The sequence below is a fragment of the Onychomys torridus genome, chromosome 7, assembly GCF_903995425.1.
Source record: "Onychomys torridus chromosome 7, mOncTor1.1, whole genome shotgun sequence".
Lineage (NCBI taxonomy): Eukaryota > Metazoa > Chordata > Mammalia > Rodentia > Cricetidae > Onychomys > Onychomys torridus.
The window spans coordinates 39,642,299-39,665,097 of NC_050449.1; the positions used below are offsets into that span (position 1 = coordinate 39,642,299).

At 45.2% G+C, this 22,799-nt stretch overlaps 1 protein-coding gene across 4 annotated transcripts in view; it reads left to right on the plus strand.

Moving 5' to 3' along the window:
- The window catches only part of Sik3 (SIK family kinase 3), a 215,713-nt gene that overhangs the window by 174,643 nt on the left and 18,271 nt on the right, over window positions 1-22,799 (plus strand). For 3 of the 4 annotated variants that reach the window (XM_036193546.1, XM_036193545.1, XM_036193548.1), the window contains exons 7-14: window positions 12,872-12,990; window positions 13,490-13,600; window positions 14,305-14,448; window positions 14,677-14,754; window positions 14,875-14,984; window positions 17,208-17,361; window positions 17,617-17,772; window positions 21,312-21,382. In XM_036193546.1, coding sequence (XP_036049439.1) covers window positions 12,872-12,990; window positions 13,490-13,600; window positions 14,305-14,448; window positions 14,677-14,754; window positions 14,875-14,984; window positions 17,208-17,361; window positions 17,617-17,772; window positions 21,312-21,382 — 943 coding nt within the window. The remainder of the gene's footprint in view (window positions 1-12,871; window positions 12,991-13,489; window positions 13,601-14,304; window positions 14,449-14,676; window positions 14,755-14,874; window positions 14,985-17,207; window positions 17,362-17,616; window positions 17,773-21,311; window positions 21,383-22,799) is intronic. The other variant, XM_036193547.1, reaches the window with a different exon arrangement.

The window sequence follows — 22,799 nt, forward strand, 5'->3', positions numbered from 1 at the left end:
CATGTAGTGTAGAATCTAGTGAGAAGTTCGGTAAGTTACAAATACACAGGTGCTGAGGAGACAGCTGGCTGTCAGGGAAGTGCTTACCTCACAAGCACAAAGACCCGAGTTCTATCCTCAGAACCCACTTAGAAGCATTGCATGTGGTGGCACATGCTTGTCATTCAACAGTTAAGTTGGGAGGTATAGGTGGGGGCATCCTTTGGGCTTTCTGCCCAGCCAGTCTAGCCTACTTGAACTCTAAACTAATGAGAGACCCTGTCTCAAAAAAAGATGGGTGATATTTCTGATCTACACATACACACTAAAAAAGAAGAATCTAGATATTTTATTTCTATTTTATCTTTCTGAACTTTGTCAAACTTTTTGAACACTTATCAAGCTATGTTGTAAGTAATTCTTTCATTATATGCCTTCCACACCAGACTCTGAACTTGCGTATATACAAGCAAAATATCTTTCCCACGATTATTTATAATCTACCATAGTGCCTGGCACAGAGCAGGACTTACCACATTACTAAGTCTGTGTCAGAGTCAAGCCCTCCTATGGTCCAAGGGCTTTCATTTATTCTTAAGATTAAAATCAGGTCAGGCATGATGGTGCACGCTTTTCTCCCCAGCCCTCAGAGGCAGGTGGATCTCTAGCAGTTCAAGGCCAGCCTGGTCTACATAGTGAGACTATGTCTCAAAAAAGAACACAAAAAAGAAAATCAGAGATTTTCACAATTGTAACTCCCCTTGCAGCATTCACACACACACCCACACACCCATTTCTGTTGTTCTGACCTTAGGCCCTGGGCTTCAGTCATAAGAAGGTCCTTGCCATTTTCTGCCCCTTTCCCTCAGGGGCGCTGAGACATCTCCGGATCCCCCCCCCCCCCCCCCCCCTCCCGGTGGCTTTCACAGTCCTGTTTGTGTCTTCTTCTCCCCTCCCACTCCATTGTTAGCTGACAGGGAGAAGCGTTTAGATTTTGTTCACTGCTGTATTCCCAGGCCTTGGGATAGTGTCTGAGTCCTGGTAGACATGCATACAAATGTGTTAAGGGAGGGAATTAATGCGCAGGTTTGTTAAAACAGCCTCCAAATCCCTTCCAGAGGGATCACCCAAACAATATCAAGAAATTCCATTTGCATGCCTCTAATCCCAGCAGGAGGCTCAGCAGCTGAAGGTCTCTCTAGCTGCTTGGTGAGTTTGAGGCTCTCCTAGGCTGAAACAAAGAGATCCTGTCTCAGTCGTTGCCCCAGCAGCAAACACACCAGAGAACCACATTTCTGTAAAGCTTTGGAGTTTATAAAGTATTTTCCTGCATTTCCTCTGCTTTAAAACATGCAGCTATGCCCTGGAATCCTTACCTTGTGTTATTTTATTGCTTGCTGGTGAAGTTTAGAGAAATGACTTGCCTTGTTAAAGCCACACAGATAGTCATAGCTTAACCACCCCTCAGATGCTGAATTGTTCTGCTCAACCTCACCTCACTGTCGCAAAAAGGAGCAGATCAATAAACCAGTTCCTCTGCCTTTCCAGTGTCCAGAGTGGTTTTTGGTTGTTGTTGTTGTTGTTGTTGTTGTTGTTTTGGTGAGGGCTTTGGCTCCTCTCCTCTGCCCTCCACCCAGCCTCTCACAACAGAACGTGGCAATGTTCTTGCTCAATCAAGCCTCCCCAAGCTGGTCGCTAAGGACAGCTCCTGGCAAATAACTGCTGAGACCACACTCTAGCAAGTTTTCAGAAAGCTGAAAGACTCTGGAAATGGCAGTGTGGTTGTCCTAAATAGTGTCATTCTTTAACCCTGGAGATGAAATTCCCTGAGGAGAAAAAAAGGCTCTGTAAGATTAAGAACAGAAAATGAGAAATGAACCAATGTAAGAAATGAGTTGACAATTGATGTGCTTGGCTACTGATGCCCCATACCGTAGACCTGAATCCCAAGACCCACCAGAGGCTGGTGCTGTCCGATTGATGAGGCACAGAAGAAAATGAAATCATAGATGTTCTTTCTTGTCTTCTGAGCAAAGCTGTTCTTCAAGTATGTTCAGGTTCAATGGAAGGAAGCTGAGAGTCTGTCCCTGGGCAGCGTTGTGACTTACTAGACCCCTCACTGGCTCTTGGTGGAGGTCAGAGCTGTGGGGTCTGTAGTCACTCTCTCTGTTTCTGGCAGTGTCCCCTAGAGGGCAGTGTGGTCAAGGAAAGTCTTAGAACAAGACCCATTCTCTGGCTGTTACTAACTTGAGCTGAGCTTACTGATTTCTGTGGAAAAGATCTAGAAACTCCAGCAGAGCTGGGACAGTTTTCTGCATTAGCATGTGAGGGCCTGAGAAGACCCTCTCCACTATCCTTTTCTGGCCCATCTGGGTTCCAGAGTGTCTCCAGCTGTGTAGGAGAACAAGCTCCTTGGATGGATACTGTTCGTTCAGGAATTGGAGGTTTATTTTCTGCCTGTCACTGCGTCTTCACACAGTGGGTCAAAGCTGGTCATTCACAAGTGTTCTTCCCTGCGTGTCCTGAGATCAACTAAGACCATACACTGTTAAGTGACATTTGTTCTAGATGGAGTGGTTTTATACCACCTAGTATATCATGGACACGCCTTCTTCCCTGGCCTGCGTGTTATATAAACACAACCTAGCAGCGCCTGGCAGGACATACATAAATTTTCAGTGAATGTTTTGAAAGAAATATGGAAGAAATCACAATTTCCTGCATGGTGGCATACACCTTTAATCCGGCTCTTAGGAGGCAGAGAGGCCAGCAGACCTCTGTGAGTTCAAGACCAGCCTGCTCTACATAGCAAGTTCCAAGACAGCCAGGAGTACATAATAGAGACCCTGTCTCAATGTCCCATTCCCCCAATAAAGAAAAGTTAAGGAAGAAATATGGCTTTACTCCTTTGCTAGACTCTTCCTTAGACTCGGTTGTAATTATTAAAGTGACAGCTCACTGATGGTCTGACTCACTCAGTAAACCAATCGGTTTTATCTCCTTTTGTTACTGTGTAGATGACTAGATCAAGTGACTTCTGCTTAGTTTGAAAAGGTGTTTTGAGCCAGCTGGCTCAGGTCTGTCATCCCAGAACTCAGGAGGCTGAAGCAGGTAGAACACAAGTAAGTTTGAAGCCAGCTTGGGCAATAGCGTAAGTTGGAGGCCAGTCTGGGATCCGTAATGAAAACATCTCAGAGTGGGGAGGAAGCTATTTTGATGTACCATCAAGTTGGCTCTGAGTCTCTGTCACATCACGTTTGGTGCAGGCCAGTGTTTTCTGAGTGGGGCTTCTTGGATTAACCCAGAGCTCAGAGCTCATCACTCCAGTAACATCACAGCCTTAGCCACATGCTGATTAGCAGGGCAAACTCGATTTCCTAGGTTCATATGAGATGAGGCCTGCTTTGGCCAGTGTCAGCAGAGGCTCCATTTGACTCATCCCACTGATGGATTCACTCCCTACTACAACATTTTAAACCCATGGCTGTGTGCTTTGCCGCCGCCTTCTGTTAAATGTCACCTATGAGCAAATGTAGTCAGATCGTTTACTTAACGGAAGGAAAATTAATTTACCATGAAGAAGCTGTACTGATGCTGAGTGCACTGAGATCTCTTGTGGGCAATATTTTTGAGTCCTTATTGATTAGACTTCATTGGGACTTAATTAGCTGTAATCTTGCATAAGCATTTTATCACTGGGAATGCAAGACCCCACTTACATAACGCTTCTGATGGGGAATATAGCCTGCAGCTACTTCCAGAAAGCTACCACTTAGAGGAAAGTAACTCTGCCTCATCAGCTGACTCATCAAGAACCACACAATGTCTCCCTTGGTGAAAAGCACTTGTGAAGAGGAACGGGACCGGGAATGGATGTCACTTGCCCGACGGGCTGTGAGTGCAGAGAGACATCTTTGGAGGTCTGCTGTCTATCTGGGGAGAAAAACCTGGGGTGGTTTGGCTTCCATTCACACCAGGAATACATCTCATGCCAGAGAGCTGGGTATGATGCCACACACCTGTAATCCCCACACTTGGAGGCAGGAGAACGCAAGTCACCCTCAAAGTTTCAGAGCCAGCCTGGGATCTATGAGACCCATTTCAAAACAAAACAGAACGCTTTTCAGAGTGAAGCAGTCCTCGTACCATTCCCACGAGCTTACCTAACTTTCTAGAAACCAGGGACAGAGCGTTGATAGTGTTGTGCTTATTACCGCCCCTTTCAATCAAACTGTTTTCTGGATTACAGAAACCCTATATAGAAAAACAGAGAAAGAAAATTCTAAGCAGAAGCTTGACTCCAGAGGTTGGGTAATAACTAATACTGGGCTCCTGTATCCTAGACACTGTTGATTTAGCTGTCTAATGCTCAGTGGACTCACTCTATCCCATGAGCTATGCTGAATGATGGGTCGTTTGACTGGTACAAAACTGAAGGGGTGTCCTCACTTAATACGTGCCAGACCCAAGCTCTGAACCCTGCAGTCTGGCTTCAGAGAACACCTAACCTTTCTCAGTTCTGTTTAGTTCTCAGCAAATACATATCTGGCAGTTATTCAAAGTATCAGGAGACCCTATAGTGGATATCAAAGAAAGCATTGAGGGAAGGCCATTAGACGGGTCTGCAGGTAAAGATACTTGCTGCCAGGTCTAATGAATGTTTTATATATATAAAGGTCTTGTTTGAAGACTGTTTTCCTTCTTTGTTTAGATTTTAAAGGAGGGACCATGTCAGATAGATGTCACTGCTGCTGGCAGGTGGCAGTGACAGAGCTTCCTTGGCAGAGCAGTAAAAGTCATGTCTAGGGCCCAGTCCACAACAGAGAGGGGGTGTCTAGCACCAGGCAACTTCTTACCAAAAGGTGTCTTTGTAAAAACCAAAACCCAAAGCTATTTTTAAAATTGATTTAACTTTTTAGTTACTTCTAAAGAGACCATGGAGGACTTTATTTTCTGTCCTTAGAGGGAAAACTGCAAAATGAGGTATTATGGTACATGTCTGTAGCCCCACCACCTGGAGGGCAGAGGAAGGAAGCTAGCAAGTTCAGTGCCAGTCTGGGCTTCATTGTGAGAAATCATTTCAAAGACAGGGCAAGGGGAAGGGGGAGAGACTGAGAGAGAAAGAGGGGAGGGATTATGAGAGAATATGAGAATGTTTTATTTGTGGTTTTCTTCTCTGAAAAGGCAGTCAGTCAGCATTACTGAGGAGCTGTGAGTCACAAACATCTGTAAGTCCAGAACATATAAAGTACCATGAGTCCTGTGAAAGCCACGTAGCTGCATGCTGAGGTCCTGCAGCCCCTCCTCAGCTGTTTGTCTGCCCTGTCAGCTCTCCCTGTTCTGATCCTGGCCCGGACAGAGGGACAGAGGACATGAGTAAAGGAAGCATGAGTGACAGTATGCCAACTCGGATCCAGACTCTAAAATGCAGTTTAACTAGTTCAAGTTCTGAAAGTTGTTCATTGTCCAGGGAAATGGATGTGTTAGAGGTTTGACTGCCAATTAATTTTTGTTCCTGTTTTGGATTTTGAGATTTAGAAAAATAGAGCTCTCTGAAATTTGAATTGCTGTAAAAGCAATCCATCACTAAGAATTTAACATTGCTAAGAAGCATGCTCAAATTATTGAAAATAGAGACTTTGGGGCAGAACACTTACTTGAGAATCACCTTTGAGCATATGTATTGTTGACTGGAAAGACACCTTCCACATGCTTTGAGGAAGCATGATTTCCTGGTAATTGTTTCTTGTACTCTTACAATGCCCTCTGGTGCCCAGATGTCTTCTCTTTCCACCAGTTCAAAGAAGCTTATGTGTCAGGAATCTGTGACTTCATTTCTTTGAGACTGTTCCTCCACAGCAGACCAGAGGACAGTGCTTTGCCGTGCCCCGTACTTTGGAGCCACACGAGAGGTTTAAGGTCACCTGACTCTCCTTCATGGGGTCAGCCCAGAGGTTCTGATGATCCGGTCCCACAGAGCTCTGCCCTCTTCATCTGACTCCACCCACGGCACTTGACAGAGTGGGGTCTTCGGTAGCACCTTTTCACTCTTTCTTTTAAAAGATTTATTTATTTATTATGTACACAGAAGATGTGGGTGCTGGGAATTGAACTCAGGCCCTCTGGAAGAGCAGTCGGTGCTCTTAACCTCTGAGCCACCTCTCCAGCCCAGCACCTTCACTCTTACCCACGGAAAGCATTAGCGGGTTGAGCCTCCACCCTTGTGTTCTTATGTTCCCAACATCTCTCACCTGCTTGTCATCCCCACCTCATGCTTTTTGTCATCTAATTCGTAGTTTTTCAACCAGGATTTCAACTGCTCTGTTTGGAACCTGCTTGTGACCGACTCTGTGTGATGCAGCATTTGGGGATCACATAGCATATATCATCTGCTGGATAAGAGAACTTTCTTGATTTGTCTTTCTAAAGATATGTTGACTGCTACCTCAAACACTAATAATGTTTTTTTGGTTGGTTGGTTGGTCAGTTGGTTTTTCAAGACAGGGTTTCTCTGTTTAGCCTAGGCTGTCCTGGAACTCAGTCTGTAGACCAGGCTAGCCTTGAACTCAGAGATCACCTGCCTCTGCCTATGTAGTACTGGGATTAAATGTGTATATCCCCACCATTTAGCTACTAATAATGTATTTTAAAAAGTAGTATTTAGATTAAGAATTCTGTAGGTGGTTCAGTAGATAAAGGGTTAGGCCCTTGCCACACAAGCCTGGTGACTCCTTTGTTTCCTGGACTACTCTCCCCTCCTTTAAAAGTAGAAGAGAACCAAATTCACAAATTACCCTCTGTCTTAGTTAAGGTTTTGATTGCTGTGAAAAGACACCATGACTCTTATAAAGGAAAAACATTTCATTGGGGTGGCTCGATTACAGCTTCAGAGATTAGGTCCATTATCATCATGGCAGGAGCATGGCCGCATGCAGGCTGATGGTAGCTGAGAGTCCTACATCTTGCAGACAACAAGAAGTCAACTGAGACACTGGGTGGTATTCTCAAAGCCCACCCATACAGTGACACCCTTCCTCCAATAAGGCCATACCCACTCCAACAAAACCACACCTCTTAATAGTGCCACTCCCTATGAGATTATAGGGGCCAATTACTTTCAAACTACCCCAACCTCTGACCTCTACATGTAGATCATGGTGTGCATGCATGCTTGCATACACAATAATGAAAAATATATATACAACCCCAGAAATTCAAATGATTTGGAGACTGAGGCAGGAGGATCATGAGTTCAAGATAAGCCTGGGTCTGGCTTATCTAAAAGACAAAATAACAACAGCAAAAATGAACAGACTTTCCCTTTTATTATCTGGTCAAGTTTCTTAATTTCTCTGATTTTCAATTTCTTATAAAATGGAGATAATAGTAATAAGTGTTGGAGTGCAGACTGAATGCTTAAGGAATTTAGTACTCTCTGCCTATCATAAATATTTGGTACATGCTAATATTGTCAAATAATATTTCTAAATGAATAACCCTATTGATTTTTCATTCCCCTCTTTCCTGTTTTGACCCCACACAGCAGCACACCTAAATCTTTAGTAAAATGATGGTTTTCCAGCAATTCCAGCTTGAAGCATGAGGATTACTATTCTGTTGTGACTTCTTAGGTTATTTGTTATTTTTGTTTATTTTGGATTTTTGTTTGTTTTAAGACAGTCTCACTCTGTAGACTAGTTTGTCCTAGAACTTCCAGAACTGGCCACATAGCCCAGGCTGGCCTCAAACGTGTGGTTGTCAGCCTCCAAATGTTGGAATTCCAGGCAAAAGCCATTGTCTTCCAGGTTTGTTGTTTGGTTTGGGGACAATACACATTACATATCATGGGGTGGGATTATATGTCTCTACCACCACAGATTGCTTCTTAGGACATTGCAGTTGTTAGCAAGGGTTGTCATCACAGTCACTTGAGCTGTTTCTTACACCTGCCATCTTGGGGACCCGATTCATGACGGGCACTTGGGTAACGTTAGTGAAACCTGGTTCAGAAAGGTAAAGACTTCGATGGTTGCCGTTCTTCCTCAAGCATTAGTCTGTGAGTCTTTTAATGACGTCCTAAATGCCAACCTCCTGATACAGGTTTCTACTGAAAATTAGGTTTCTACATCCTAGACAGGCCATTCCCTTATCACCATTAAGGAGTTTTCAGAGTTGAGAATAGGTGACTAAGGAGTTGATCACGGCCTCTTGTTACCCAGAGTTGGTGATCTGTAAAGGAGTAAGAGTAGCTGTGAGCTGGTGTGGCCTTGTCTGCACTGTACCACCCTCACCCCCCCACTCCCCCGCTTCCCTAAGAGCCTGCTCAGACTGCTTATCTACACATCTCATCAGCACTGATCATCAGGAAACCCTTCCCTAATTGTTCCACGTTCAGATCTTTGGACAGCAGAGTCTGTCCACACACAGCATTGTCTGTGGAACATCCCTCAAGAACAGCCCAGAGTGTCCTTCCTGCCCATGTCTGCCTTTCTCCATGGTAAATAAGCCTCATAAATTCTTAAATTATTTCATTTCCTCTTCTGTCATGGAAATTAGATGAACTTGCGTGAATTTTGTCTTTAATGAATATAGAGAGCTTTTTACACACATACTCCCTTCCTTGGTATCCCTCTCAAGCCAAACCCTTTCAGCCTCCTTGGATAAGTTCTCTTCCAAACAAAGATGTTCATGCCATCTCAGATTAAGTTACAGACAGCCTTCATTCTGGTTCTAGGACCATTTGGAAGTCCATTCCTCAAAGGCCTCCAAATGCCTGTCAGCACTGCCGAGACGGCTCTGTACATCCTCTAGTTGGCATTCCAGGGGAGGATTGAGTTTCACAGACCGCAGTGATTTTGCTGAAGAGACCACTTGGAGTCATGTGTGGAACAGACAAGAGCAGCCTGGGGAGGGGGCGTAACGGCTTCTCTAGCACAAGCAGTACAGCAGCTCCACTGCTGTGTCCCCCGGTGCCTGGGTGTCCGCAGCAAAGGCTGTACCCTTTGGGAGGGGACAAGCCACTTTGCTCAGCCGAGCACTTGCTGGCATCTGGCAGGGCCGATGGCTCACTCCTTTGCTCTCATTCATTCTCTGCTGCTCATTTGAGTGTCCTGTGGTTGGAGTGTTAGATCTGGGAGCATTCATTGCCTTCCTTTTCACCCTCTTTCCATTGTTTTGTGTAGAATAGTGTGTTCAGTTCTCATCTGAACCCAATTTCATGAGCTATATGACACCAAGAAAATGTGCCCGATGCTGAGTTCAGCCATGTTTCACCCTCTGCAACAGATTCAAAGTGTTTGTCAGGCTTCCGATACTCTGCAGTTTCTGTTCTGTGTGACAGACAGATCAGCGCTCCTGCTCTTGTGCCATTGACATGAAGCAGTGGTCCCTAATCTGAGCCTGGAGACATCTAGGGAATATATGCAGACTTTTTTTTTTTTGCTCCTTGAACATTCAAAAATTAATGCAAGTTTGTATACATACATTTTTGTGAATTTTTTTCTAGTGAGTCTTCAGGGTCTCTTGGGGTAAATAAGGTTAAGGATGACTAGATAGACATTTCAGAATCCTGGAATAGAGGTTTGCATTGGAACTTTTATGACAGGTTCTGTTTTGGTTTGTTGTTGTTTAAGGAAATTGCCTAGAAAAGGAAATCTCTGTTTTAAAGCAAGCCTGTTGTAAACATTATTTGGCCTTGGTCCCCGATGTAGTGTTCTACATTTTGTGTGGAAAGACCAAAGGAAGACAGTAGACTGCCATCTAGAGGAATGAACAATAACTTCACAACTGCCAAGGCACCCTTGCCTCCCTGCACTGAGGTCTTTAGAGCAACTTTGAGAATTAAGAACATCTTTTTTTTTTTTTTTTTTTTTTTTTCTCTCTTAAATGATCACAGACCATAAACCTGTATGTCATGGATGTTACAGTGTGGGGCCTAGCCTTGCTGCTCTGGACGTAATTTTAGAATGTAGAGAACATAGTCTTTCAGATCTGAACTGCTTTTGAATATACCTTTGCTCACAAAGCAAAAAAAATTGATATTTTTGTTTAGCATATTTATTGGATTTTTAAAGTTATAATACATTAAAAATTAAGAGTAATCCCTTTACATCACTCTTAGTATATCTTTCATGACAATGATGTTACCAAAAATGCTATAGGAATTGCAGAATTGAATTTTTTCTGGAAAAATAGATGAAATAGAATTTATATCCACCTGAAGAGGCATTTCAGGATAGTCAAGAGCCTTGAGGTAGCTGAGTGCATTAACTTTTCAAAATCTCACTTCTTCATTTAGAAATAAGGCTCTTTTTTAAACTTAGGATTGTTGTGGAGATTAAATGAAATAAAAAGCATTTTCATGATATATTCTTGTCTGGTTAAGGTGAATATTCAACAAATATTTATTCATATATTCAGTAGATATTCAGTCCCTACTAGATATAATAATCATTTTTGGTACTGGGGATTCCATATTGCATGTGGCAGTAGAAAAGACACCTGCGTGACATTGTGACAGGGACAGTGAACAAGTACAACCATGAACAGGATGAGTCTTTGAGTCATTCACGTAAAGAAAAGTCAGGTGACACAATGAAGATACCTGAGCCTGTGTCAGAGGTCAGGGAAAGGTTTCTGAGGGAGTGACTGGAAGCTCTTACCTGTCCAGCAGGGAGCTTCGGTGAGAAGGCCTGAGGAGTGGCTGTTCACCTAAGAAGGAGCAAGCAGAGGCTGGACAGTGGAGAGAGCTGCATGTGGGAAGTCAGACACTGTCCTCGGAGGCCCAGGACTTTGGATATTCATTCTGAGGATCATGGGAAGAAATTATAGAATTATTAAGGGGGTGCTAGTCTAGCCTTGGCTCTAGAAGCATCCCAGTGGAGAGTAGATTGTAACTGAAGGAAGAACAGAAGCAGAAAGACCACTTAAGAACCTTTTCCGGCTGTCTAAGCAAGCAGATGGCTTGGGTGAAGGTCTGGGGGTGGTTCAGGTAGATTGGACCTCCGTTGGCTCTGTGGGATTGAGGCAACATAATAGTTGTGGTTAAGATACCAGGTAAAGGGCTGGGGGTGATTTGTTGGGTGACATGCTTGCTGTGCAAGCATTAGACCTTAGTTTAGAATGCCTGGCAAGCACATAAAAGTCAGCATGGTGGTCTAACCTGTAACCACAACACTGAGGGTGGAGACGTGAAAAACTCAGGAGTTCACTGGCCAGCTAGTCTAGCTGAATTGGTGTTTTTCAGGTTTATGAGAGACTCTATCTCAAAAAATAAAATAAAATAAAATGGTGGAAACAATTGAGGAAGACATCCTAGCATTACCCTCTGACCTACAAGCTTGTTCACATAGGCAAATGTACCTGCACACACATGCACACATGTGGTGGACACCCAGACTATTGGTTTGAATCTAACTTGAAAACCATGTGACTGTGGACTCTGTACTTAATCTGGGCCATTCTAAAGAGGGAAGGGTGATTGATAGTACACTCCTCAGGGCCTGGTGACGCTGAGATAGTAATTGTAAAGTGCTATGAGGAATACCTGAATACCATGGCCTTGCCATTGCCTACCACCTTCCCATAGCTGCTGCTCCCACATTGTCATCTGAGCCTCCAGTTTACAGATGAGCAACTTTGTAAAGTAGGTGGCTGTGAGATCAGAATCTAGGTTTCTGATTTTGAGCCTTTTGTTCTCTCCCCAATATAACCTGGGGTATGAGTTCCCAGAGAGAGACACCCACTGGCCACTTTATGTTCCTGTAGTGTTTAATTCACATCAAAAAGTTCTGCAGAAGGCTTGTGACATAGGCGGCCTCTGCATGTCCCCATCTCCATGTACCCTGTGCCATGAGAAACTCCAGATCCCCTGATTTTTGAAGAGTCATATGCACACCTAACCCAAAGTTATTAATATGCACATGATAAGATGTGTAGGAGGCTGGACCAATTTGAGAGCTTTTAAGACAATAAATCTCGATAGAGGATATTCTGTTCTTAATTCTATGAAAGGGAGGCATGTAGCTGAAGTTTTCTCCAGTCCTGCCTGGCCCACGGTCAGTACAAATCTCTCTCACCCACCAGTCCAGCCACTCAGACCCAACTGAGTAAACACACAGAGACTTATATTGCTTACAAAATGTATGGGCATGGCAGGCTTCTTGTTATCTAGTTCTTCTATCTTTTTTTTAAAAGATTTATTTATTTATTATGTATCCAGTGTTCTGCCTACATGCATGCTTGCAGGCCAGAAGAGGGCACCAGATCTCATTACAGATGGTTGTGAGCCACCATGTGGTTGCTGGGAATTGAACTCAGGACCTCTGGAAGAGCAGTCAGTGCTCTTAACCTCTGAGCCATCCCTCCAGCCCCTATCTAGTTCTTCTATCGTAAATTAACCCATTTCTATAATTCTACACCTTGCCACATGGCTCATGGCTTACCAGTATCTTACATGTTGGTCCTCATGGTGGCGGCTGGCAGTGTCTGTCTGTCTCAGCCTTCCACCTCCCAGAATTCTCTTCTCTGCTTGTCCCGCCTATACTTCCTGCCTGGATACTGGCCAATCAGCATTTTATTTATACATAGCAATATCCACGATATCCATAGCAGAGGCATACATTATAAATAGAGTTCATGCATTCACCCCATAGTTTTCTCATCTGACTTAGTGGAGGTATTGACTAGACTGCCCCATTCTTTTTCTCCATCTCTCTCTGCTTTGCCATTTCCTTCTGGAGTAAGCAATGAAGTAGATAAGGGTCAAGGCAGAAGAGAAACAGAACTGGAAGCAGGGAGCCTGAGAATCTGCCTGATGCTCTTGCTTCAAGCTCCTCCGCTGCCCCAGTGTCTCCCCTCACCAGACTGAAGGCAGGCTGTTTGTCTGTTGCAGAATGTGAGCACTTGATCCGCCACATGCTGGTGTTAGACCCGAGCAAACGCCTCTCGATGGAGCAGATCTGCAGGCACAAGTGGATGAAGCTAGGGGATGCGGATCCCAACTTTGAGAGGGTGAGCTGGGTCCCTTGCTTCAGGGAACTTAATCTGCCCAAGACATGAAGAGATGAGCACTAGGAACCAACCCCTGTGTAAAACTGAAATGGCATATGAATTCAGCAGGGAGCTGCAAGAGCCAGCTAGGCTCTGGAGACTAGTGACACTGTTCCTTACCATTTGTCCCTAAATCAGAATATGATTTTGACTTATGAGGCAGTATACCCCCAGTTCCTGCCACTACAATGCCTCTCTTGTCTGAGTGTGCTCATTTTAACAGCTTCTGGAGCATCCTGCTGCTCCCCATTATGATCATTCCACATACCCCAGGAGCTCAGGAAACAGGAGGTTCTTGTCAGCTCAGAGCTGATTTCCAGAGCTGTCTTGCTTAGATTTTTGTATGAGACCCTGAGAATCCTCAGCAAGTGGGCATAAAACATCTTGGTCAGTATATATCACATGCCATGTTGATGTAGTTACCTGGGGACTTGACAGCTTGCATCTTTCCATGTTACAGTTAATAGCTGAGTGCCAGCAACTGGAGGAAGAAAGACAGACGGATCCCCTCAATGATGATGTCCTCTTGGCCATGGAAGACATGGGACTGGACAAGGAACGGACACTTGAGGTATCTAGGAAAGAGTGGAGAGGAAATACGTCAAGCAGCGTGTTATCTGTTTTTTATTATCTACAGTGACCACTGCCCCTTAAGCAACAGCTATCCTAGTCAGAGATTGAACTCCACTGCAGCATTTGGGCTGGCTGCAAGGGCCGCAGCCTGAGGGGATTCTGTTCCCTCAGGCACCAACTCTTCCAAAGCTACTAAGGGAGACTTTATCTAAATCTAAACAGTTCAGGTGGAGTCCTGCTAGCTAAGAGAAGCTGAATAGCAGGTAGCTAATCTTCTCCCTTTGCTGGCGTCTTCCAGAAAACCCAGTGTCCTTCTCTCAGCCCCCACTTAAAAAACCCTTGCTACACATGGTTCCTCCTTACCACTTCCTGTCAGCTACTTACTGACTCAGCCTCCTGATCGCAGGTTAATTCTATTTACTCAGACACATCTTTGAATTGTTAACAAAAGCAGTAGGAAAAAATGCAGCACACTTCAAAATACTATCCCCCACAGCAGCCTCTCCTCTTGCTTGCCTTTCCTGCATTGTCTCCTTCCTGAGGACTTGGGTTTTCTGTTTTCATCCTTCCTCCTCTCCCTTTGTCCTTCCTGGGTCTGGGAAGGAAGGAAGAAGCTGCTGTGGATTCTGCTGATGTTGAAGGGTGTGGTCATTGATGTGACATCTCATTGAGGTTTTCACTCTTTCCCCTTCTCTTTGGTAGTCATTAAGATCGGACGCCTATGATCACTATAGTGCAATCTATAGCCTGCTGTGTGATCGGCATAGGAGACATAAAACTCTGCGCTTGGGAGCTCTTCCTAGCATGCCCAGAGCCATGACATTTCAAGCACCAGTAAATATCCAGGTGGGCAATGTCCGCAGTGACAACCTAGGGTGTGGGTGGCAATCAAGACTGTTTAGAATATAATCCTAGCCTTTGGAATTCAGAGGCAGAAAATGGATGAGTTCAAGGCTAGCCTGGGCTACACAGCAAAGCCGTATCTTAGAGGGGCAAAGGGAGAGACTAATTTGAAAAGCTGTTATTTCTTCTAGTATCTCAGGTCTTTGTTTATCCATATGTACTGCTTTCCAGGCGGAGCAGACAGGCACTGCCATGAACATTAGTGTCCCTCAAGTTCAGCTAATCAACCCAGAGAACCAAATTATAGAGGCAAGTAGCCACGTCTGATCACTGTCAGTTGAAACCACTTTCCCCGTAGCCACAATTCCTTTCCTTCCTTCTTATTTCGAGCTCCTTATTTCTGATCAATTGTGTTTCTCTCCACCTCAGCCTGATGGGGCAGTGAACTTGGACAGCGATGAGGGTGAAGAGCCTTCTCCTGAAGCCTTGGTCCGTTATTTGTCAATGAGGAGGCACACAGTGGGAGTGGCTGACCCACGGTAAGTACTTGGTCAACATCCTCTCCAGTACTAAGGCAAAAAGGTCCCATTTGGCTTTGAGTGCCTCCTATGGCACATTTTCTCCTACTTCATGATTTAAATAAGTGGCCATTTTTTAATACCTCAGGGATCATGGTAGACCACAGCTGATTTGACTAGTTAAAGTCTCCCTATATCTGGGCACTATGAGCAGCCGTCATGCCGTGGTGAAGAGTATGATAGAATATTTATTAATGATGCTGGAGTTCTTCTGATCTAAGTCACCCAGAGAAGTATTCCTTAAAATTCAGCCAAGTTTAGCAAAGAGTGGCGCACGCCTTTAGTCCCAGCACTCAGGAGGCAGAGGCAGAAGGATCTCTTGAGTTTGAGGCCAACTTGCTCTATATATCAAGTTCCAAGATAGCCAGCATACAGAGAGACCCCATCTCAATAAGTAAATAAATAAACAAATCAGCCAACTTTCACAGCTTTTAGAGATGTTGTCTACCTCATGGTCTATATTTGGACTCTCCTACAAAAAGAAGATAGTGATGTGGTGTAATTGATATATGTGGACAGTTAAAAATGAAGTGAGCAGTGGTGGTGTGTATAGCTCATCAGCACTTTCCTGACACGGGCAAGGTCCAAGTTTCAGTCTCTTGCTCTGCTCCCAAAATGAACAAAGATCCCAAAACACGTTTCCCAAAGTGCTCTCCAAAAGCTTCCTGTCACAATGTTCCCTGAGGCCCTCATGTTAGGAAATGGACTAACTCATCCCATTTCTACTCTGCAATTGAGGCCTGTCAGCATGAACAGTTGCCCATCTTGTTGCTGACTTTTTTCTTCACTGAGCAGGGAGGAGAAGGTTGTAGCCAGCCTTCTTTTGAGAGTTCAGCTCAGGGCAGAGCTGGCTTCCTTACAAATGTCTCTCCTCTGAGTGGATCTCCAGGAGCAACGCCCATGCCTGCTGGTGTGCTTCTTTTATGTTCCTTGTTCTCGGCTTGCGATCAAACAAGCAATAGAAGGAACATTTTGGTTCCACAGAATGTGTCACCACAGAGGGGTGGAGTCCTGAGTCGTGATTAGTGGAAAGATCTCTTGTTTAAAGGCTGCTGGGCATGACAGCCCCGAACGTCCGGTACTTATCTGTCCTGTCAGCACTGACAGTGGTAATTGCATTCTTTCCCTGGTGAATCAGTTGCTACTTCGGGCAGCCATTGTCTGAGTGGATGGCCTGCGTTCTCTAGAAACTTGATGTTCACCTCCAGGCTCTAAACCCCTGCGCTGGAGTTGTGCCAGTGTCTCCTCCTCTGCTGGTTTTTGAGAGGATCAATAAAGAGTAGCAATCCCCAGTAACTCGTAGTAAAGGGACAGTGAATTTTCACACAGCAGACTTCTGCTTGGCTTCAGGATCTTAGAAACAGAAATTTAGGGGAAAAAGTCAAGTGGGGGACTTTCCTTTCCCAGTGGGTAGTAGGGAATGTGCTTGCTGTAAAAGCATAAAGACCTGAGTTCAGATCCCCAGCACCCATGGAAAAGCCAGCTGTTCAGCCTCCGTTGTAACTTCAGCTCTGTAGGGTGGAGACAAGCAGATCCACAGAGCTCATGGCCAGCCTGGCTAGCAAGTCAGTGAGCTGCAGGTTCAGTGAGAGACCCTGTCTTTAAACAAAGAAGTGGAGCACGGTAGAGGAGGACAACCCACCTTTGGCTTCCATACTCAGGAGCATATGTATGTTTGGACACCTGCAAACTGCCGTACACACACGTAGACTTTATGTGCATACACATATATATACACATATGAAAAGATGAAAAAAGGCTGGAGCTGGGCTGGTGGTGGTGCACACCTTTAATCCCAGCATTCAGGAGGCAGAGGCAGGTGGATCTCTGTGAGTTCAAAGCCAGCCTGGGCTACAGAGCAAGATCCAGGAAAGGCGTAAAGCTACACAGAGAAACCCTGTCTCAAAAAACCAAAATGGGGAGAAAAAAAAAAAAGAAGGCTGGGTGGTGGTGGCGTACGCCTTTAATACCAGCACTCTGAAGACAGGCAGGTGGATCTCTGTGAGTTCAAGGCCAGTCTGGTCTACAGAGTGAGTTCCAGGACAGTGAGGATTACACAGAGGGAAAAAAAAAGTTAGATAGATAGACAGACAAACAAAATAACCATGCTGGGTATAGTAGTGGCATCACTTCAGAGACTTAAATACTTGAGTAACCACCCTCTCCCTTCCTGTTTCCTGTCAGCATGGAAGTCATGGATGATCTGCAGAAGCTCCTGCCTGGCTTTCCTGGAGTGAACCCACAGGCTCCATTCCTGCAGGTGACCCCTAATATGAACTTCATGCACAACCTGTTGCCCATGCAGAGTCTGCAGCCAACTGGGCAGCTTGAGTACAAGGTACTTAGCTGTGGAGAAGGCTTGCCCACAAGAAACAAACTTGATCTTCCCTTGGCTTTAAAAGGACTGTCCCTAATATCGGAGGGTTTCCTTAGCGAGAGGGAGTTGTTCACTTTTGTAAACGGCTGTGGCGATGGGGGATTTCTTCAGCTCCTTGCACCATCGGTAGATGCTCTGACTGTAGTAGATGATGGGGTGCTGTTTGTCCCCATATTTTACTATCTCACCACTGGATCCTGCCTGTTCTCTTGGCAGGAACAGTCTCTATTACAGCCGCCTGCACTACAGCTGCTGAATGGAATGGGGCCCCTTGGCCGGAGAGCATCAGACGGAGGAGCCAACATCCAGTTGCATGCCCAGCAGCTGCTGAAGCGCCCACGGGGACCCTCCCCACTTGTCACCATGACACCAGTGAGTAGCAATAGAGCCTGACAGTCTCAGAGGCTTTTCATAAGAAGGCCGCGAGCCAAGGCTGGACCTGGCTGAAATATGTGAATTTCCTCTCTACTGTACAGTGTTCTGTGTGCTCCGCTGACTTACCGCCTCTTCTCTAGTGATCCACATAAATACTGCTCAGAGGACTTTCCCCAGCAAAGGCAGTTTCACTGGGCAGTGCTCTCTGGAATGAATTGCTTTTTAAATTCTATCTTACAAAGATTAGTTGGCAGGGGGCGTGCCCAGGCTACAGTGAACTCATGGAGGTCAAAGGACAACTTTTGGGAGTCAGTTCTCCCCTTCTGCCTTCACATGGGGTGCAGGGGTCAAACCTCCGTCTCCAGGCTTGCACAGCAAGTGCTTCCCCACCCAGCCCTCTCGCTAGCCCATGAATTAATCCCTTCTCAGGTAAGTTTTCAAAATGCCCATCTTCCATCTCTCCCTTGAGTGCCACCACCTAACATTTCTGGCACAACCTCATGTGATTGCATCATGGCTCTAACTTCGTTTTTTGTGTGATGATGACATGCAAAGGTTTTACCTGACACATTGATTTCTGTTTATTTCTGATGATTTTTCTGTTAGAGTTCCATCAGATTGAATAGGATGAATTGCATGGTCCTCATGAGCTGTTCAGGGCAGTACTGCTTAAAATCACAGTAGCTGGTAACTTTTGTCCTCCTTTGATCCATCGTGGATCAATACTTTTGTAAAACACTCCACTGACTTGTCATGAAAGCACACAGAAGCTCACTCTGGGTTTCTGGGCTCTCCTTATCATGGGTTTGGTCACAGAGCGCTGTGTGAGCTACGGGCCACACTTTCAGTAGTCGAGAAAGTGGTTCTGCAGCACAAGTGTTGGCAGACTGTGGATGTTATTACACAAGTCTAGCCCGTAGGAAGCATGGAGAAGTAAACGAGTGCAAAGCTGTGGAACCCCAGCCCTTGAGAGGCAGGCGCAGGAGGGTCACTGCAGATTTGAAGCTAGCCTGGTGTACATAGTGAGTCCCAGGCTAACCAGGGCTAAGACACAGCCTTAAAAAAAAAAAAAAGCGTGTGGGATTAAATGCCAAAGTGAATGGCCTGGCTCTTAGGCAGCAGAGGCTTTCGATGGGCAAGGTCAGTATTGGTTAGGAGGGATCAGGATCAATATTGTGGGAAGTGGGGTGACTTCTGTCCACTAGAGTTGTTGCCAAGCTCTTGTTGACAAATCCAGTGGGCATTTTTAATCTTTACCTTTTTGGATGTCCCAACTCTATTTGTCATTGTTGACCTTCTCTTCCCCCTTCTTTGTAATCCTTTTTTTTTTTTTTTTTGTGGCTCCTGTAACACCACCCTGGATTTTCCTTCTGCCCTCTAGTCTCCTTTCAGGTTTCCTTTCTGCCCAGAGTTGGCAGACCTGAGGCCCCCTTCCCATTCCTGCCCTCTCTTCGGATCAGCCTGTCCACCCCCGTGATTCCACCTGCCGTCTGGTTCTCCACCAGCGCGTTCTTCCGAGATCTGCACACATGCGTGTGGGATTGCCTCCACCAGAGGTTTAGTGGCCACTTCACAACACTCACGGTCTGAGTGCAGCGGTTCCAGAACTTGTCTTAACTCAGTGGCACTTGTCTCCCACAGTGACAGTGAGCTGCACTGCTGCTGTCCTGGTGACTACACAAGCTGGAACATGGATTTTTTTTTTTAATCTTTATATAAGTTTTATTATTCCTGCTATCAATTATCTAATGTCTATGAATTAAATATCTTACATATCTTACATCTCTCCATCTCTGCCTCCCATTCCTTAAGTCATGGTCACCAGTCACCTGGATTAACACAGTGGACTCCCACATGGTACCTGGCTGGCTTCCTGGTTTCCACTGGCTGCCTCTTCCACCCTGTAACCAAAGAGACCTTACTTTTCCAAACACAGATTTTGTAACGCTGTGCCCCTGCTTCAAATCCTGTAGTGATTCACCACTGCCCGTCCCCAAATGAATTTGTATGGTATTCAAGGCCTCAGCTATAGCCACTTCCTGTCCAGCTGTTTACTCCACCCTCAGGACTAAAGTAAAGGATGGAAAAATTCAAATGTTGGAGTTATTTCAAAAAGTTTTTGTTGGGGGCTGGGGAAATGGCCCAGTGGTTAAGAGCACTGGCTGCTCTTGCAGAAAGCCTGGGTTTGATTTCCAGCACCCACATGATGACTCATAACTGCCTGTAACTTCAGTTCCAGGGATCTGGTGTCCTTTTCTGTCCTCTGTGGGCACCAGGCATACATGTGGCACATAGGCATACATGCAGGCAAAACACCCATACACGTAAATACAAATTAAATAAAAAGATTAAAAAGTTTTTGTTTTGTTTTGTAATTAACCCAGTTTTTAAGAAAATATTTTTTTCTAATTAAAGGGAGAGGGAGGGTCTCAGAGGTCAGAGGTGTAGGAGCCTTTGGAGTTTTGAGTTACAAGTTTTAGTGAGCCACCCAGTGTGGGTGCTGGGAACTAAATTCAGGTCCTCTGCAAGACAGTATGTGCTCTTAACCACTGAGCCATCTATCTAGCCCTGTAATGTAGTATTTTTAAAATGCCCTGTTTGGTCATTAAGTAATTTCTGATATAGTATTTGAGGTGTGGATGATACTTACATGTGCCACTGGGCCACGAACATTTTTTGAGGGTTCACAGCATTCCTGTCTTCATGCAGAGGAGCCAGCAGCCCCAGTGACGTGTGTGGATGGTGCTTCACAATTCATTTATGTTTTGGAGGGTAGTGAGTTTTGTTTGTTTTTTTTTTTTTTTTTGAGCTGAGGATCAAACCCAGGGCCTTGTTGCTAGGCAAGCGCTCTACCACTGAACTAAATCCCCAACCCGGTAGTGAGTATTTTTAAACCATTGGATTACAACTCTTTGATTTTATGATATGTGACAATATACCTTCAAACACCATGATGCTTTTCTGGAGTTCAGACATCCAAATTCTGACTGACATTAATATGAAGTCACGGTCAGTTCCTCTGCACTTTAGGTAGGCAGTTTTCTATGTGTTCCAGGTTCTTGGACACTTCTCTCAGCCTATGACCCTTTTGCTCTTTGCCTGGCTCCTAGCCCTTGTGAACTCCTCAGGTCTCAGGTCAGGTGTTACTTCCTCCAAAGAACCTTCTTTAATTCCCAAGCACCCCCAAAGAGGACTTGAGAGAGCGTAATCATGCTCTTATTCTTTCAAGTCTGTTCACTTGTCTCTATAAAACAAAGGCAAAGACTGTAGCTATAAACTCACAGTTTATCTTATAGTAGGTATCCAAGTAGTAGATGAACAAACGGATATGATAAGGGAAGAAATCCAAATTTATTGCTCCTGAGCAATATGGAACTGGAAAACAAGATATATGAAAGTTCCCTCTAACCCATGGGTTCTAGAAAAGTCTTTAAAATAAGAACATTAACAAGACTCTTGGCCTTGGTCCAATTATCAGAGTTCAAGGCATCACAGAGTAAGCTGCCACCCTGAGCCTTTCCTTCCTGTCTCTGCAGGCAGTGCCAGCAGTTACCCCTGTGGATGAGGAGAGCTCGGATGGGGAGCCAGATCAGGAAGCTGTGCAGAGGTAATGTGGCATCTGGCAGTGCTTGCAGAAGGTCCTTGGGCAGGCTCCCCCTGCAACCAGCGAAAGGTCACCTCTGCCCAAGGAGCTGGTGCAGTGCAGCTTCAACAGTTGTGTGGTCTCTTTGCTCAAGCCAGATGGCATGTACCTCCCCACACGGAAGTAACAGAAGACTGCCCAGAAAATCTCATTTCTGTAAGCGCCATGGGAAGTCCCTTAAGTGACAGTAATAACCTTAAGAACGGTTTCTCTCCTCCTCCTCCCTCCTTCCTTCCTTGTCCCCTGCCTTCATATTGCAACTCTGATAGTATTCAGAAGGCATGGAGCCTGCTCCTACCTGCCATGAACTTGTTACTGAAAAGGAATTGGGGATTGAGATGACGATAATCCTAGCTAGTCTGGCCATGGACCTCTGGCATGGACTCCTCCTTCCCAGGAGAATGAATGAATACCTCCTGTACTGTTTGCTGTGTTTCTTCTACTCCCTTGTACCAACAAAGAGATATTGAAAAAGAAAAAACAAAACAAAAAAACCCAGGGTGGGGTGGGATGTGGGCCAGAGACAGATGTAAATATCCATTGTTTGTAGAACCTTGTTGAGAGATGCCTAATTCCCAGAGAACAACAATGACCATCAGGCATGCCATGCTGTGGTCTTCAGCTCCATGCATGCTCCCCTGTAGAGTTGTCTTTCTTATTTTCTGGGGAAGGGTTTTCACCAGAATCCAGCATGTATTGCTCAGAAATGTGGGTGTTCTTCAAGATTATATGTTTTCCCTTGAGGGAAGTTGAAATAAAATGGTTTTCATGGGCTCGTGGGGAAACTTTGGGTGTTTTTATCAATGGACATGAACCACTGATGGCTTTCTCTAGAAAGTTTGCATATAACGAATTACAGTCTGATAACGCCTTTCAGCTTACATAGGCAGTGTAGTCAGGAATAAACCAAGAGCCCATGGTTGCTGTCCAGGACTCTCTTCCTACGCTCAGGAGGTCTATATAAGAGCTCCTGTTCAAAGAAGCTGGTCTTGTGCAGAAAAGAAAAGGGGAAGAAAAAAAAAATCAAAGCACCCTAGTGAACAGGGGTTGCCAGTTCCGCCACAGCCTAGCTAATGGAAGGAAAATGGTGGTGACTCCACCCACTCTGATGCTCTTGTTCGTATGGTTGGCTGACAAAAGTGTCTGAGGTTGCGCACGACCTGCTGGGGCCGTGAGGACACGAGAGAGTAGGAGCCGTGCTATGTGCTGCCTTCCCTCCTTGAGAAGGTGCAGCCATGTTTCATCTTCTCGGTCTTGGGCTTCCCTTCCTCTGTCCCCCCTCTCTTCAGACCAGCATTGAGAGGCTAGGGTGCCCATCATTTTGATGGGACGGAAGGAACCGTGCTTCTCTCGGGTGCACCCAAGGCAAGCAGAAGAGCTG